At 38.9% G+C, this 12,674-nt stretch overlaps 1 protein-coding gene across 1 annotated transcript; it reads left to right on the top strand.

The window, feature by feature from the left end:
• The first annotated feature begins 433 nt into the window (after positions 1 to 433).
• On the top strand, positions 434 to 2,720 carry LOC149945488 (uncharacterized). The gene is made up of 3 exons (XM_090174909.1): positions 434 to 555; positions 651 to 2,360; positions 2,433 to 2,720. Exons 2-3 carry the CDS (start codon positions 653 to 655, stop codon positions 2,570 to 2,572), a joined length of 1,848 nt encoding a protein of 615 aa, XP_090031035.1. The 5' UTR covers positions 434 to 555; positions 651 to 652; the 3' UTR covers positions 2,573 to 2,720.
• Positions 2,721 to 12,674: the final 9,954 nt, after the last annotated feature.

Genomic DNA, 12,674 nt, shown 5'->3' with positions numbered 1-12,674 from the left:
AACTCGCGATTTAAATAAGATTGATTTAAATTAAACAAATTGATTTAAATCAGATTAGAACAATAATGCTCATTGTTTTTAATTTACCGCAATCTTTTACTTTTTATGTAAGATCACAACTTCATAAATTCGATTTTATTTCATTAATTTTAATCAAAAAAGAATGTGAAAAAAGAAGCCTTTTATACTACCCTCGTAACCCTAATTATCATTTCTTTTATTACTCTTCACAGCGTGAAGCCTATGTTAGCGAGCGATTTTTTTATGACTAAATGTATTTAAAATAACATCAAGTAGGCCTTCGTTTTCATACGCACATAAATTGGCAATAATCCAAGGAGGGGGATAACTACGGAACCCACTCGATACGGAAGCCCCGTGATTGGACGAAGCTACTTGGCGTATGCATTTTAACCACTATAAAAAGGCGATCGGCCTTTCAATCAACCAACAGATCTCACACTTGGATAGCCTTCCTAGCTGAATTCCTTCATTTGGTTCGAAGGTAGTTTGTAGTGGTACATTTTCAATATCCGTTTGCATACTTGAATTTTGGTAAGTAAAGCTTCCTTCACTAACTTTGAAATGTTAGTTATTGTTAGGTTAATTATTATTGAACTTAAAATCATCTCTTATGTTTTTTAATACAGCCATGGACGCTAATATGAAGAGTTTGTTAGTATTCCTGTGCTTCGGCCTCTTGATTCAAGAATTCCAAGTCTCTTCTTTCCTGTTGACGAAAGGGCTTGTTGGAGGTGCTATCGCCAAGAAGGGTCTGATTGGAGGAGGACTCACTCTGGCCATCGGGAAAGGTATCTTGGCTAAAAAGGCCATAGCAATCCCCGTCCTTCTCGGAGGAAAAGTCGTAGCTGGGAAAGTAGCTTTAGGAAAAGCTAAGACTGGGCTCGTGGGAAAAGTAGCTGTCGGAAAAGGCAAATTAGTCCTTGCTGGAGGAAAAGCCGTCGCTGGTGGTAAGATCGCCCTCGGAAAAGCTAAAGCCGCAGTCGTCGGATCTGTCGCAGCGGGGAAAGCCAAAGTTGTCGTTGCCGGAGGAAAAGCCTTGGTCGGTGGTACGGTTGCTGTGGCCAAAGCCGGAGCTGGGCTCGTTGGGACAGTCGCTCTTGGTAAAGGCAAATTGGTCGTTGCTGGCGGAAAAGCTGTCGTCGGAGGTACAGTTGCTGTAGCAAAAGCGGGAGCCGGTGTCCTTGGAAAGGTCGCTCTTGGTAAAGCGGGACTAGCTGTTGCCGGAGGAAAAGCTGTGGTTGGTGCTAAAGTGGCTGTTGGAGCCGCTGGTCTTGGGATCGTTAAAAAAATTGGCGGAGTTGCTGTCGTCGGAGGAAAAGCTCTGGTCGCCGGCACATTAGCTGCTGGTGCCGCGGGAACTAAATTAGCTGTCGCTGGAGGCAAAGTAGTCATTGGAACGAAAGCGGTAGTTGGAGCAGCTGGTCTTGGTCTCGCGAAGAAGGTCGGTGGAGCTGCTCTCATCGGAGGAAAAGCTTTGGTCGGTGGTAAAATAGCTGTAGCTAAAGCAGGAGCCGGAGTCATTGGGAAAGTCACTCTTGGTAAAGCGGGACTAGCTGTCGCTGGAGGCAAAGCTGTCATTGGAACCAAAGCGGTAGTTGGAGCCGCTGGTCTTGGTCTCGCGAAGAAGGTTGGTGGAGCTGCTCTCATCGGAGGAAAAGCTTTGGTAGGTGGTAAAATAGCTGTAGCTAAAGCAGGAGCCGGAGTCATTGGGAAAGTCACTCTTGGTAAAGCGGGACTAGCGGTTGCTGGAGGAAAAGCTGTTGTCGGCGGAGTTGCTGTTGTCGGCGGAGTTGCTGTCGTCGGTGGAAAGGCCCTGGTCGCCGGTAAACTGATCGTTGGAACTAAACTAACCGTCGGAGCCGCTAAACTCGCAATCGCCAAGAAAACTGCCGTCGGTCTCGGAGGAGCGGTTCTGGTTGGAGGGAAAGTCATCATCGGTACTAAAGTCGCTGGGTTAGGATTAGCCAAGAAAGCGATGGTCCTTGGGGCTGGCAAAATCGTCGGCGGTAAAGTACTGGTCGGTGGTCTCGGTGGCGCCAAACTAATCGGAGTCAAGGTGGGAGTTGGGAAAATAGTCTCTGGAATCGGATCCGCCAAGCTAACAGTGGGGAAAGCAATCGTATCAGCGGGAGCTAAAGTTGGTAGCGCAAAATTAGCATCTGGAAAGAAAGCTGTTGCAGGTGGAAAAATGGCCATCGGAGCAACTTGGGCTAAGACTGCCCAAAAAGCGATGGTGGGAGTCGGCAAGAGTTTGACAAGCTTTCCTCGGGTCGAAGGGCAGGTATCAGTAACCAGTGGTGTCAGCGAAACGGTGGAACACTACGGTCCTGCCATGGGTATGTATAAAGTTCTTACAAAACTTGTTTTCTGAAGTTGATCAGCTAATATACTGTTCTTGCTCATTGCAGCCCCTATGGATATCCCTCTTGCCCAAGAAATTCCATCGGTTCCATTGGAGCTAATTGAAACTAGTAAATCAGTCCCGCAAGTGATTGTGCCACCTCCATCCGCATTTGGGATGCCAACTGGGTTCTTGGGGCCCCAGTAGCTTCTTTTACTCCCTATTTATTTTAGAAATTACTTGTCGGTTCTTGTAAATACATTTTAAATTTTTCAATGGTAACTTCGCTTTGTTATTGTACCATGTTATGAACTCTAGTCTTGTTAATATTTCTAATAAATTTTTAGAACTTGAATTCACCTCATAATTATTTCATTACGAGCCTATATACTTTAAAGTCTAACGTTATAATTCGTATGTGGTTGCATTGCCGATTTGGTTCTAACTCTAGAGTTAAGGAGACTTTCATGTAACTTATAAAACCCCGAAAGGAAATGTTGCTACGTGCTATAGTTTTGCCGTGGCAACCGAAAAGGTTTGGTAAACTTAAGTAAAACATCTATGGATGTAAATAAACTTGGGAAAATCGGAGATTATATGTAACAAATTTACCAATTTTCAGTGTAGGCGCGGCAACGGCAAGTGGACGTATCCTACTTGGCCAACAGTTCGATTTTATCTTACACTTCCATTAAAGTCCCGCATTTCACAACACCAATCCTGCATCTAGCCATCTATGGGGTATGTAAGTAGGTAGATAATGCCGATTGAAAATCTAATGTCGGAGGGGGCTGAAGCAGGTGAGGTGGAGGTAGTGTTTCTAAAACTGAGGTGGCAGCGCAGGAGGAGAATGTGGCGTGAGTATCGGTACTTAGATGACAGATAACTTAGCTTTCATCCCTATATTTCTAGTTAACTTGTACGCTGATAAAATGTTGTGGTTAGTTGAGGAATAACTAATAGCTCTTAATGTGAGTACGTTAATTAATGCGTTGAAATAAGCTCATTTTTTTACCTAAATTTATTTACATGCTCACAAATATTTATACAAAATAAGCGTCTAGGTAATGGGAATTTATACTTGACATAATGATTTTGTTGACATGCGGTAAAATTGTTTGGCCACGGTTCCAATAAAGCACGTATTTCTTGCGTTATGTATTATGTTCAATCTCATTAATTTCATCACTAACCAACGAAATATATTATATTATATTACTAAATAAAAATTAATAAAATGAAATTAGTCAAAATTATTTAAAATTTAGATTAATAAAATAAAAAATTAAATTAAAACTAATAACAGGTTCAATTAATTGTCTAACGACTTGCACAATAGTATAAGAAGTGATAATAGTACAACGAAATTCTAAGAGTGCACAAGATAAATTTATTAAAATTGAGATAGCCCGACTAGTTTCGGACAGCGTTATTACAATTTTATTTGTCGTAAATAACTTAAAATCCCTTAAAGACCCAGTAAAACCAGAGGATAAACCAGGTATCTACTCAATCTCATGCGAATGTAGGAAAGAATATATTGGCCGAACTGAAATAAATATTAAAAAACGCACTAAAGATTGAAACGAGTAGAAAAAATCAGCTTCAGCTACACATGCCGTTAATTTAAACCATAAGTTTAATTTTGATTCAGTAAAACTAAAAAAACATTGTAAAAATCGAATAGACTTAGATATAGCTGAAGCTTATTACATTAAAAAAACAGGTGAAAGAATATTAAATCGCGATCTAGGACCTGGAGTAGAGTATATCAACCTTTGGAAAAAGTTATTGTTTTAATTTATGCACTTATTGTTAAATTCTAATTTCATTTTGTATTTTTTCCTCTGACTTTGTTTATAAAATGTAAACTTTGTAAATTTGGTTATTCCCCCTGATGATGGATCAATAACGCTGTCCGAAACTAGTCGGGCTATCTTAATTTTAATAAATTTATCTTGTGCACTCTTAGATTCATCGGAGGATCAACAATAGCACTAATCATTTCGAATTTGTAGATTCTGTTGCTTTCTTGGAGTGTGCATGTATCTCCTTATTTATAAGGAGTTTCCAGTAGTGTCTTCCAATCCAATCCCGCTCTTGATTATATTAGTCTACATCTTAGTCGGAAACTGCTAGTTCCGATCATATTGTCAGATTGGTAATTCGAAGGTACCGGAAATTGAGCTTCCGACTGGGATATTGAGCTTGGGGTAGTCGAGTATAAAACACCGAACGAAAAGTTAAGATCGTCATTCTGAATCTCCCAGCACCAAGAAAATTATCAACTCGTCTTTTCTTCAGTCTACTGCGTGAAGCAAGTTTTACCATTTGTAAGTATATAGTTTCAGCTTTATTATACTTTAAGCATATGTAACATAAATACTCATAAGTATGCCACTGTACCTTTATTCCATTCAAAAATCTTCACTAACGGTTTGTTTCACCACGAACCAGTAAAAAGGCGGACTACGTTAGATTTTTACCTTTTTATTCATCCTAGTAATTTTGGCAATCACGCTATTGGCTTCTAACATATGTATTTAAGCCAATGGAAAACCTCTACATTGAGAAGGAATTATTTGTGTGGGAATTTTAGTCAGCCCAATGTAGCTTTATTGAAATTTATGAACTCGCTCGGTTGGTGCGGATGAACTTATATAATGAGAAGAAGAAAAGGTTGGGGAAAATGACCAATACGGTTCGGTTCAATGATTTCTTTCCGAAAATGGAACAAGTCGTCCAAGTGGGATATTCAACCAGCGTTATTAAAACACATATCAAGCCTAGAAGAGTTAAGCCTAGGCTCAAAAGAATCTGCAAAGACTCCAACCTCGTAGATGTCCCAGAACAATTCCACCTGAATTTCAACTATTTTTTCAAATAAACCTGCTTCTGTTATTTGACAATCCAAATTTAATTAAATGTGTCTAAGGACTATCTTGTACATATTATAACTATATAAAGAACAGAGAACCACTGATGTACAATAAAACTTTATTTAAAAGCTATGCTATATGGCCGTTTCGGCGCTACAACTGGCGTCGTCGTCAGGCAAAACTAATCTAGAGACAATTTTTTTTTTGAGATACACAAATATCGGTGTCGACTCGAGGCCTTAGACACCAGCACACACACAATAACTGATTAATCAGGGTGAGATATGTGTAACGGCCACGCCAACGGGGGGATACGTGGGGACAGGGGTGGAGACACCCGTGGCGGAAGTATCCCGACCACCCGTTGGGGGATTGGTAGTCGTCCTCACACGGCCTTCCACAAACACTGCCTCCCGGACGCCTGGGATTACAGGAGTGAGCCACTACTCCCGGCATCTAGAGACAATCTATGGCCGTGAGTTCTAGACAGAAACAGAGTAAACACGGCTCGAGTGTAGACACAAGATCTGTAAAGCAGACAAAGGGGGGTGTACAGTTATTTTGGATAAAGGTGAATATGAAAAAGCGGTTGACGAAACTCTATAAATAGTTTTCGTAACAAAGTAAAGAGTACGGTGAAATGTTGCCTACACCTAAATAATAAAGAACAGGAAGCGCTAATACCCTCCAGAAGCGCTAATACCCTCCAAGTTCATAGAACCCAGATTCTACCCATCGCCAAAAATACATAAAGAAGTACTAAAGTTTAGACCTATTGTCCCGAACATCAACTCGTCATCTGAACGCATCGGAAAAATACATCGTCAAACGCTTCGGATATTTAGTGAATAAACATAAATATACTGTAAAAAATTCCAAAGAGCTTGTACAAGATCTAAAGAAATCGGGTATAAATTGCAACGATACATTAGTATCGTTTGATGTAGTGTCGCTTTTTCCGTCAGTTCCTGTTGACCAAGCGCTGGAAGTGTTCAAATTAAGACTGAGGGAGGAAAGAATGGTTCCGAAATTATAGACTTTTGAAAATACCCCACGTTTTTAAGGTTTCGTTTGCGCAAAAGTCGTACCCCTAAGCGTTATGGTGAATAAAATTTTTGCGATTAAGGCTAATATCATGCAAATCTCGTCTCTAGGACAACGAAGATAGATGGGGACCTTTTTTATCCCGTATTATATCGGTCGTTCTCTTCACTAAAATATTACTACTTATTTCTTGACCTCTTTTATCTTTATTTCGCCTGCTCCAGATTCTGCTAGCTATGTTACTTGTTCACAGAGTTGCCAGATGGGCGGTTTTCCGCCCAAATTGGGCTGCTTTGAGGATGCTATTGCGGGAAAGAAACCTTTGATCTGGAGGCGGTTTATTGGGTTAGTTTCAAAAATTCGGCGAAGTAACGCCGTACCTTGATTTTCCACTTCGAAATACACTCTTTTAAGCGCGTCTTACTCTCATCATTTCCTTCAAAGGCAGCTTCCATAGCCGTGCTACACGTTACAACGTAGCTCTACCGTTGAATTTTTTTTCTCCCCAAAACCCGTTCTTGGGCGGGAATTTGGGCTATTTTGGGAGTTTGGGCTCGTTTTCTAGGTGGTTTGTGCGAGACCCAAAAAAATATTCTGGAAACTCAAGTTGTTCATACGGATTCGAGTTTCATCACGTGTTGTGTACTACATCTATTTTCTAAATTGTTAATAGTATGGAAGTAGAAAACCCATTAGAAATGTGTTCCGTTGGAAAATTTATTCAACAAGAATGCCACAAACTAAGCACCATTGACGATGAAACTCAATCATTAATTGTAGCTCTATCTGGTGTTACCGATGGAGCTGTGCATAATTTATGTAACCATCACTTTGCAACTCTAATTACCAAATATGCTCATTACCAACGAAAATGCTGTGATCCATTTGATATGCACAAAAGAAAAGTGAGTTCTAGCTCGGTTCTAGCTAATAGGTTGATGTGAAATGTCAGTAGGTAAAAGTTTCCTTACCTTAAAGGGAATATAACCTTTGAAAAATTAAAGGGGTCTTCCATAAAGATTCCTTTGCAGGTTATATTCCCTTTAAAACGGCGTTCACACGTACACCCCGAAACCGATTAGAATCGATTTGAAACGGTTTCAGGCAAGATCGAACGGGTTGAAAACCAGTAACCAAAGCGCTTTTTGAAGCAATTATGAGGTGTAAGTGTGACCGAGGCTTAAGTTTAGGCGAATGGGAGGGAAGACGGCGGAGCAGACGACGTTACGATATAGACGGACCGACCGACTAAAGGCTGGTTTTCACTAAGACAAAACCGTCGCGACGGTGGGCGTGACCGTCAAAAAATTGTAATAGGCCTAACGGGGATTTTAAAGTTGACGCTCATCGTCGCGACCGTAACACCAGATCGAGCCACAATTAATGACTGAGGTCATCGACAAAGGTGCTCAGATCTGTTATTCCTTGGGTTTTACAATGGCTTAGTTTGTGGCATTCTTCTTGAATAAATTTTCCAACGGAACACATTTCTAATGGGTTTTCTACTTCCATACTATTCACAATTTAGAAATAGATGTACTAAAAAACACTTGATAAAACTCGAATCCGTATGAAGAAGTAACATAACTAGCAGAATCTAGAGCAGACGAAATAAAGATAAAAAAGGTCAAGAAATAAGTAGTAATATTTTAGTGAAGAGAACGACCGATATAATACGGGATAAAAAAGGTCACCATCTATCTTCGTTAAGTTGGATATAAATGGTTTTTAATTTGTCTTCACCTCAACGGAAGTCAACCAAGTTGAAAATTCCTAAAATTTGCATATTTCAATCTAAATAAAATTTATCAGAGCTGAATAAAAATATGGTGTTTTTTTTCTTAAAAACGTGTTTTTCATGAAAATAATGTTTGTTTGGTTTTGGGATCTTAACGCCCCGATATCACAAACATATGGCACATCATATAAAAGCTTAGACTTTTGGCTATCAATATATAGAGGAAACATTAAAATCGGAGTATGCCCTTTTTCAGTACTTGGCTTCAAAGTTGACCCCCCATGCACTAAATATTTTGAAAAACGTTCGATTTTTTAAACAACCGTTACAGATACAATATTTTTGTTAGCATATTAGAAATCAACGCTATGAATTGTCCTAGAGACGAGATTCGCATGATATTAGCCTTAATCGCAAAAATGTTATTCACCATAACGCTTAGGGGTACGACTTTTGCGCAAACGAAACCTTAAAAACGTGGGGTATTTTCAAAAGCCTATAATTTTGGAACCATTCATTATATTAGGCTAAAATTTCACAATTGGCCCTCTATTAGCCACAATTTACCGTGTGTAAAATTTCATTAAAATCGGATGACCCATGGTTCCCTCTGTGTTCGAACCTCCGTGGAATGACCCACAAATTAATTGGCGATTTAAAAATGAAGAGTTGGTTGGCGCCATTTTATTTCAAAGGAATAATTGACGTCACTATGGAATAGACGCCTGATTCGCTTTCGCCTTCAGCGATCACGTGAAAGGCCTCTTGCTCAACTATTGGTCCCTTAATCCCTTTCCTCAAGTTATATTTTTAACCAAAACAGAAGCTCAAGAATTCTGTTTTTCTTACTAAAACCGCTCATTTTGTGGCTTTATTATATAGTAAAGTAAATTTAAAGCCGAAAATGAGTACAAATCGAGGGAGGAGAGTACAGGGCTATGAATTTGACCCCGAATATACTGCGGAAGAGCTAGAAATAATAAGAAACCGTGCCGCAGTTGTTAGGCCTTTGCTTATAGCCGATGTTGACATTGGACCTTGGATTAATAATAAAATCCAAGGTAGAAGGTTTTGACGTTATCTTTCGCATTTTCAGTCCATTGCAGAGCAAGTTGAGGATTTTTAACGAAACTAGGAACAGCGAAGAATTGTATTTCTTTAATTGAGGTTTTATTGCCACAGTTTTTAATAATACAGTAAGACATTTTAAATGAAACTGATCGCCGTACACGTCAAGATGAAATAAATACACACTCGCTGACCGCGCTTAGAATGCCATTGGACGGAAAGTTATCCATTTAAATCGCACTTCCATAGGTACGTCACAATCAAGGTTCGTTGATAAAAAATGGCGCGCAGCGAAGCGGGTCTTTTGAAAGGTTTAAAAAAATATAATTTATATTATTAATGATATTTTTTTTATTATTGGCCAACATTTTCCTATTTATTACTTGTATTTCTACCATTTTAAAATGGTTTTTAACGATGGTGGTCTTTTCCTTTAACTAATCTAAACTTTTTTTTCAACTGAAGGGAAAATTCTATACGCAGAACCAGGGCCTAGCAATGGGTTCGAGCCTCTCCCCTTTTCTTTGTGAGTTATTTATGAATAACCTAGAAACTAAAGCCCTAAATAATTCTCCGTTTGAGGTGGTTTTCTGGAGGCGATATGTGGATGATGCTGTAGCCAAATGAAAACATAGTCTAAGCGATTTAAATTTATTCCTCGACTACTTAAACTCACAAAACCCTAATATAAAATTCACAGTAGAAGTGGAGTTAGGGGGAAAAATTCCATTCTTAGATACTCTATTCCAGAAGAACGACACATCGTTTACCACGACCGTCTATAGAAAACCATTTGCGATTGTAGCACCACCATACTACAAATCCACACATCCCTTCTCTCAGAAAAAATCTGCGTTCCTCTCATACGTTGAAAGAGCGATAAACATTTGTAGTGAACAATTGGAATATAACCACGAAATTAATTTTATTTGGATTTTAGCACTTAATAGGGTTTTGATTTAAATTTCATCAATAAGATCATTTATTTTGTACAAAAGCTGAAACCTTGAGCACCACCAAGCTATGCACTATGTACAGTTACTCAACCAGGGTATTATTGTTTTGGTATAAAATGTATTTTTGTTATTCTTGTGTCTACACTCGAGCCGTGTTTACTCTGTTTCTGTCTAGAACTCACGGCCATAGATTGTCTCTAGATTAGTTTTGCCTGACGACGACGCCAGTTGTAGCGCCGAAACGGCCGTAGCATAGCTTTTAAAGTTTTATTGTACATCAGTGGTTCTCTGTTCTTCATATAGTTAATTCAAATTTATTTTAGAACCTGAGTCTCCGAAAACTTCATTAATAATAATAATAATCAGCTAGGCTAATACCCAAGGCACCACCTTAGGCCTAAGTCATCGAGCGACTTTTAAAGCCTTTAATTTGCATATTATTTGCATTAACAGCACTTGACAGTATATTGTAGTTCATTTTAGCTCCTAAGCCTTGGTTGTTCAAACCGGTTTGTTTACTAAAATAATGGCCGTCGGTTTATCAGACTTTCATGTAACTTAGAAAACCCCGAAAGGAATTGTTTCTACGTGCTATAGTTTTGCCATGGTAACCGAAAACGTTTTGAAAACTTAAGTAAAACATCTATGGATGTAAATTAACTTGCGAAAATTGATATTTAGATGGCACTGGAAAAAGTTTTATGAGATCACCGTTCAAATGAAAGTAAAAATCAATAGGGAATGGAAGAAAGGTTTACCTTTATTGAGGATTGGTCGCGGGTTTAAAAAGAAATAAATAAATGTATGGATAGGAAAATGAAAATGAAATTTGGGAATTGTGGTAGACTTACAATGTAAGTACAGTATCAACTAGGAAATAGCAAAAGTATGAAGTCTTATCAGACTTTTGGAAATAGCAATTATAGCTGGTGGAGCAGCCGACGTCTCGCCAAAAACTGTTCTGTTTTTGAGTAACACATTGCAATAGTAAAACTACAGATGGCCACACACTGCTATTTACCACACTAAACGATCTTGCCCTTTCGGAAGAGACAAGGTGAGGAGGAGATGATGGTCAAGTTAGTAGAGGGGCAAGTTCATTACTAGGTGGTTTTTTTTCGCCTGTCCGATGGCAAAAAGTGTAAAAGTTTTACCCTAAAACGTTTTATTCGCCTGTTCTCGGGGTAAGATTGACCCTGTCCCGAATTTAGTTCGCTTGTACCAGAGCTCTAAGGTTACACTTTTTACTCCTCCTCGAAAGGAGGTGTAGAGAGAGTAATCTAGCTTTGTCGTCTGCTTAAACGCAAACACGAGGCAAGCTTTTTGTAAATAACCTTTAAATACTCCCTTCTTACTCCAACTCGTTTTTTTCGTCAAGACAGAATTGAAGTAAAATGACGTCATATGGCTACACTTTTTAACCTACTCAAAAAACCCAGAACAGGCGAAAAAAAACCACCTACTATTCCCATTGTCAACGCACTGGACAGTCCGTTCTATCAGATCTCAAGAGTTCGTAATACTTTATTTATCTCGTAAGCTAAAATTCAATTTAAAGGGAATATAACCTCAGGTATTTGGTGTGGTACACCAACGTTTTCAGCACCGGCCACTCTTGCCTTTGGCTTTAAAAATGTTTGGCGCCACTGTACAGGAAAATTTAAAAATTGAAGGGGTCTTCCATTAAGATTGCTTTGCAGGTTATATTCCCTTTAACTATTTTGTCTATAGAAAGAAATCTTTAGCCTTACAAATAAAACATAAACACGTGACTATTTTATTCAGTTACTAGCGCGCATGCGCGTAGGGGGGGGGGGGGGGCGAGAGCGGCATTTATTGAAACGCCTATTAAGGTAAATATCCAAAAATCCAAAATCCAAGTATTTCCTTCCCTTAGACTTTATATAGAAACTCGCTTATCCCAATCCCAAGTTTTTCGCGTAATCTGATATTATCTTCAGATTGTCATTGTAAACTAGAACCGCTAGACTATATAATTGTTTCCGAAACTATTCTAAAAGGTCGCCGTTGAGGTGAACGCTAAATAAGAACATCAAGCTTCGATCGCGACAAGAATCCGCGTTTGTTCTTATTTCTTCGGTTTTGCATTTGATTTGGGCAGCTTTTGCGTTAGTAAAGGACTACAGAAAATTGGAAATGACCATCTGGGGTGTATCGTTAGTAAGCAGTTAGGCATTTCCCATAAAATTTCGAATCGAAGATTCTTCCCATAAGTAAATTTCGTGAGGATTTTTTCGCAATAAAGGCAATAAATGGGCAACTGTTTATGCACAAGCAATTTTTCTTTGAAACGCTACCATCGCCTACCGAACGCGTCAAATTTCACTTCGCTATACCTTTTAACGGATCCCATTTATCACAGTACTGTCGGTTAGCAGTCGCTTAAGTTGGCTAACTATCCCGACATGTAAAATACAATTTATTTTTTAAAATTTTTGTATTTTGTGCCGTTGCACTTAAAATGGTTCTAAAGTAGTTGGTTTTTTGACAGTCTCCTTACTATTAGACTGTATGTATAGACTTTTTGGTCACGCTAGGGAAATTTAGCGCGTTTCTTAAATCCGTCGTTATTGAAAAATTCGTCAAATTTCCCAGCTTTGATT

Source organism: Leiobunum rupestre, chromosome 5 (assembly GCF_980474605.1).
Source record: "Leiobunum rupestre chromosome 5, qqLeiRupe1.1.hap1, whole genome shotgun sequence".
In the NCBI taxonomy this organism is placed as follows: domain Eukaryota; kingdom Metazoa; phylum Arthropoda; class Arachnida; order Opiliones; family Sclerosomatidae; genus Leiobunum; species Leiobunum rupestre.
This window is presented reverse-complemented; position numbering and strand designations above follow the sequence as displayed.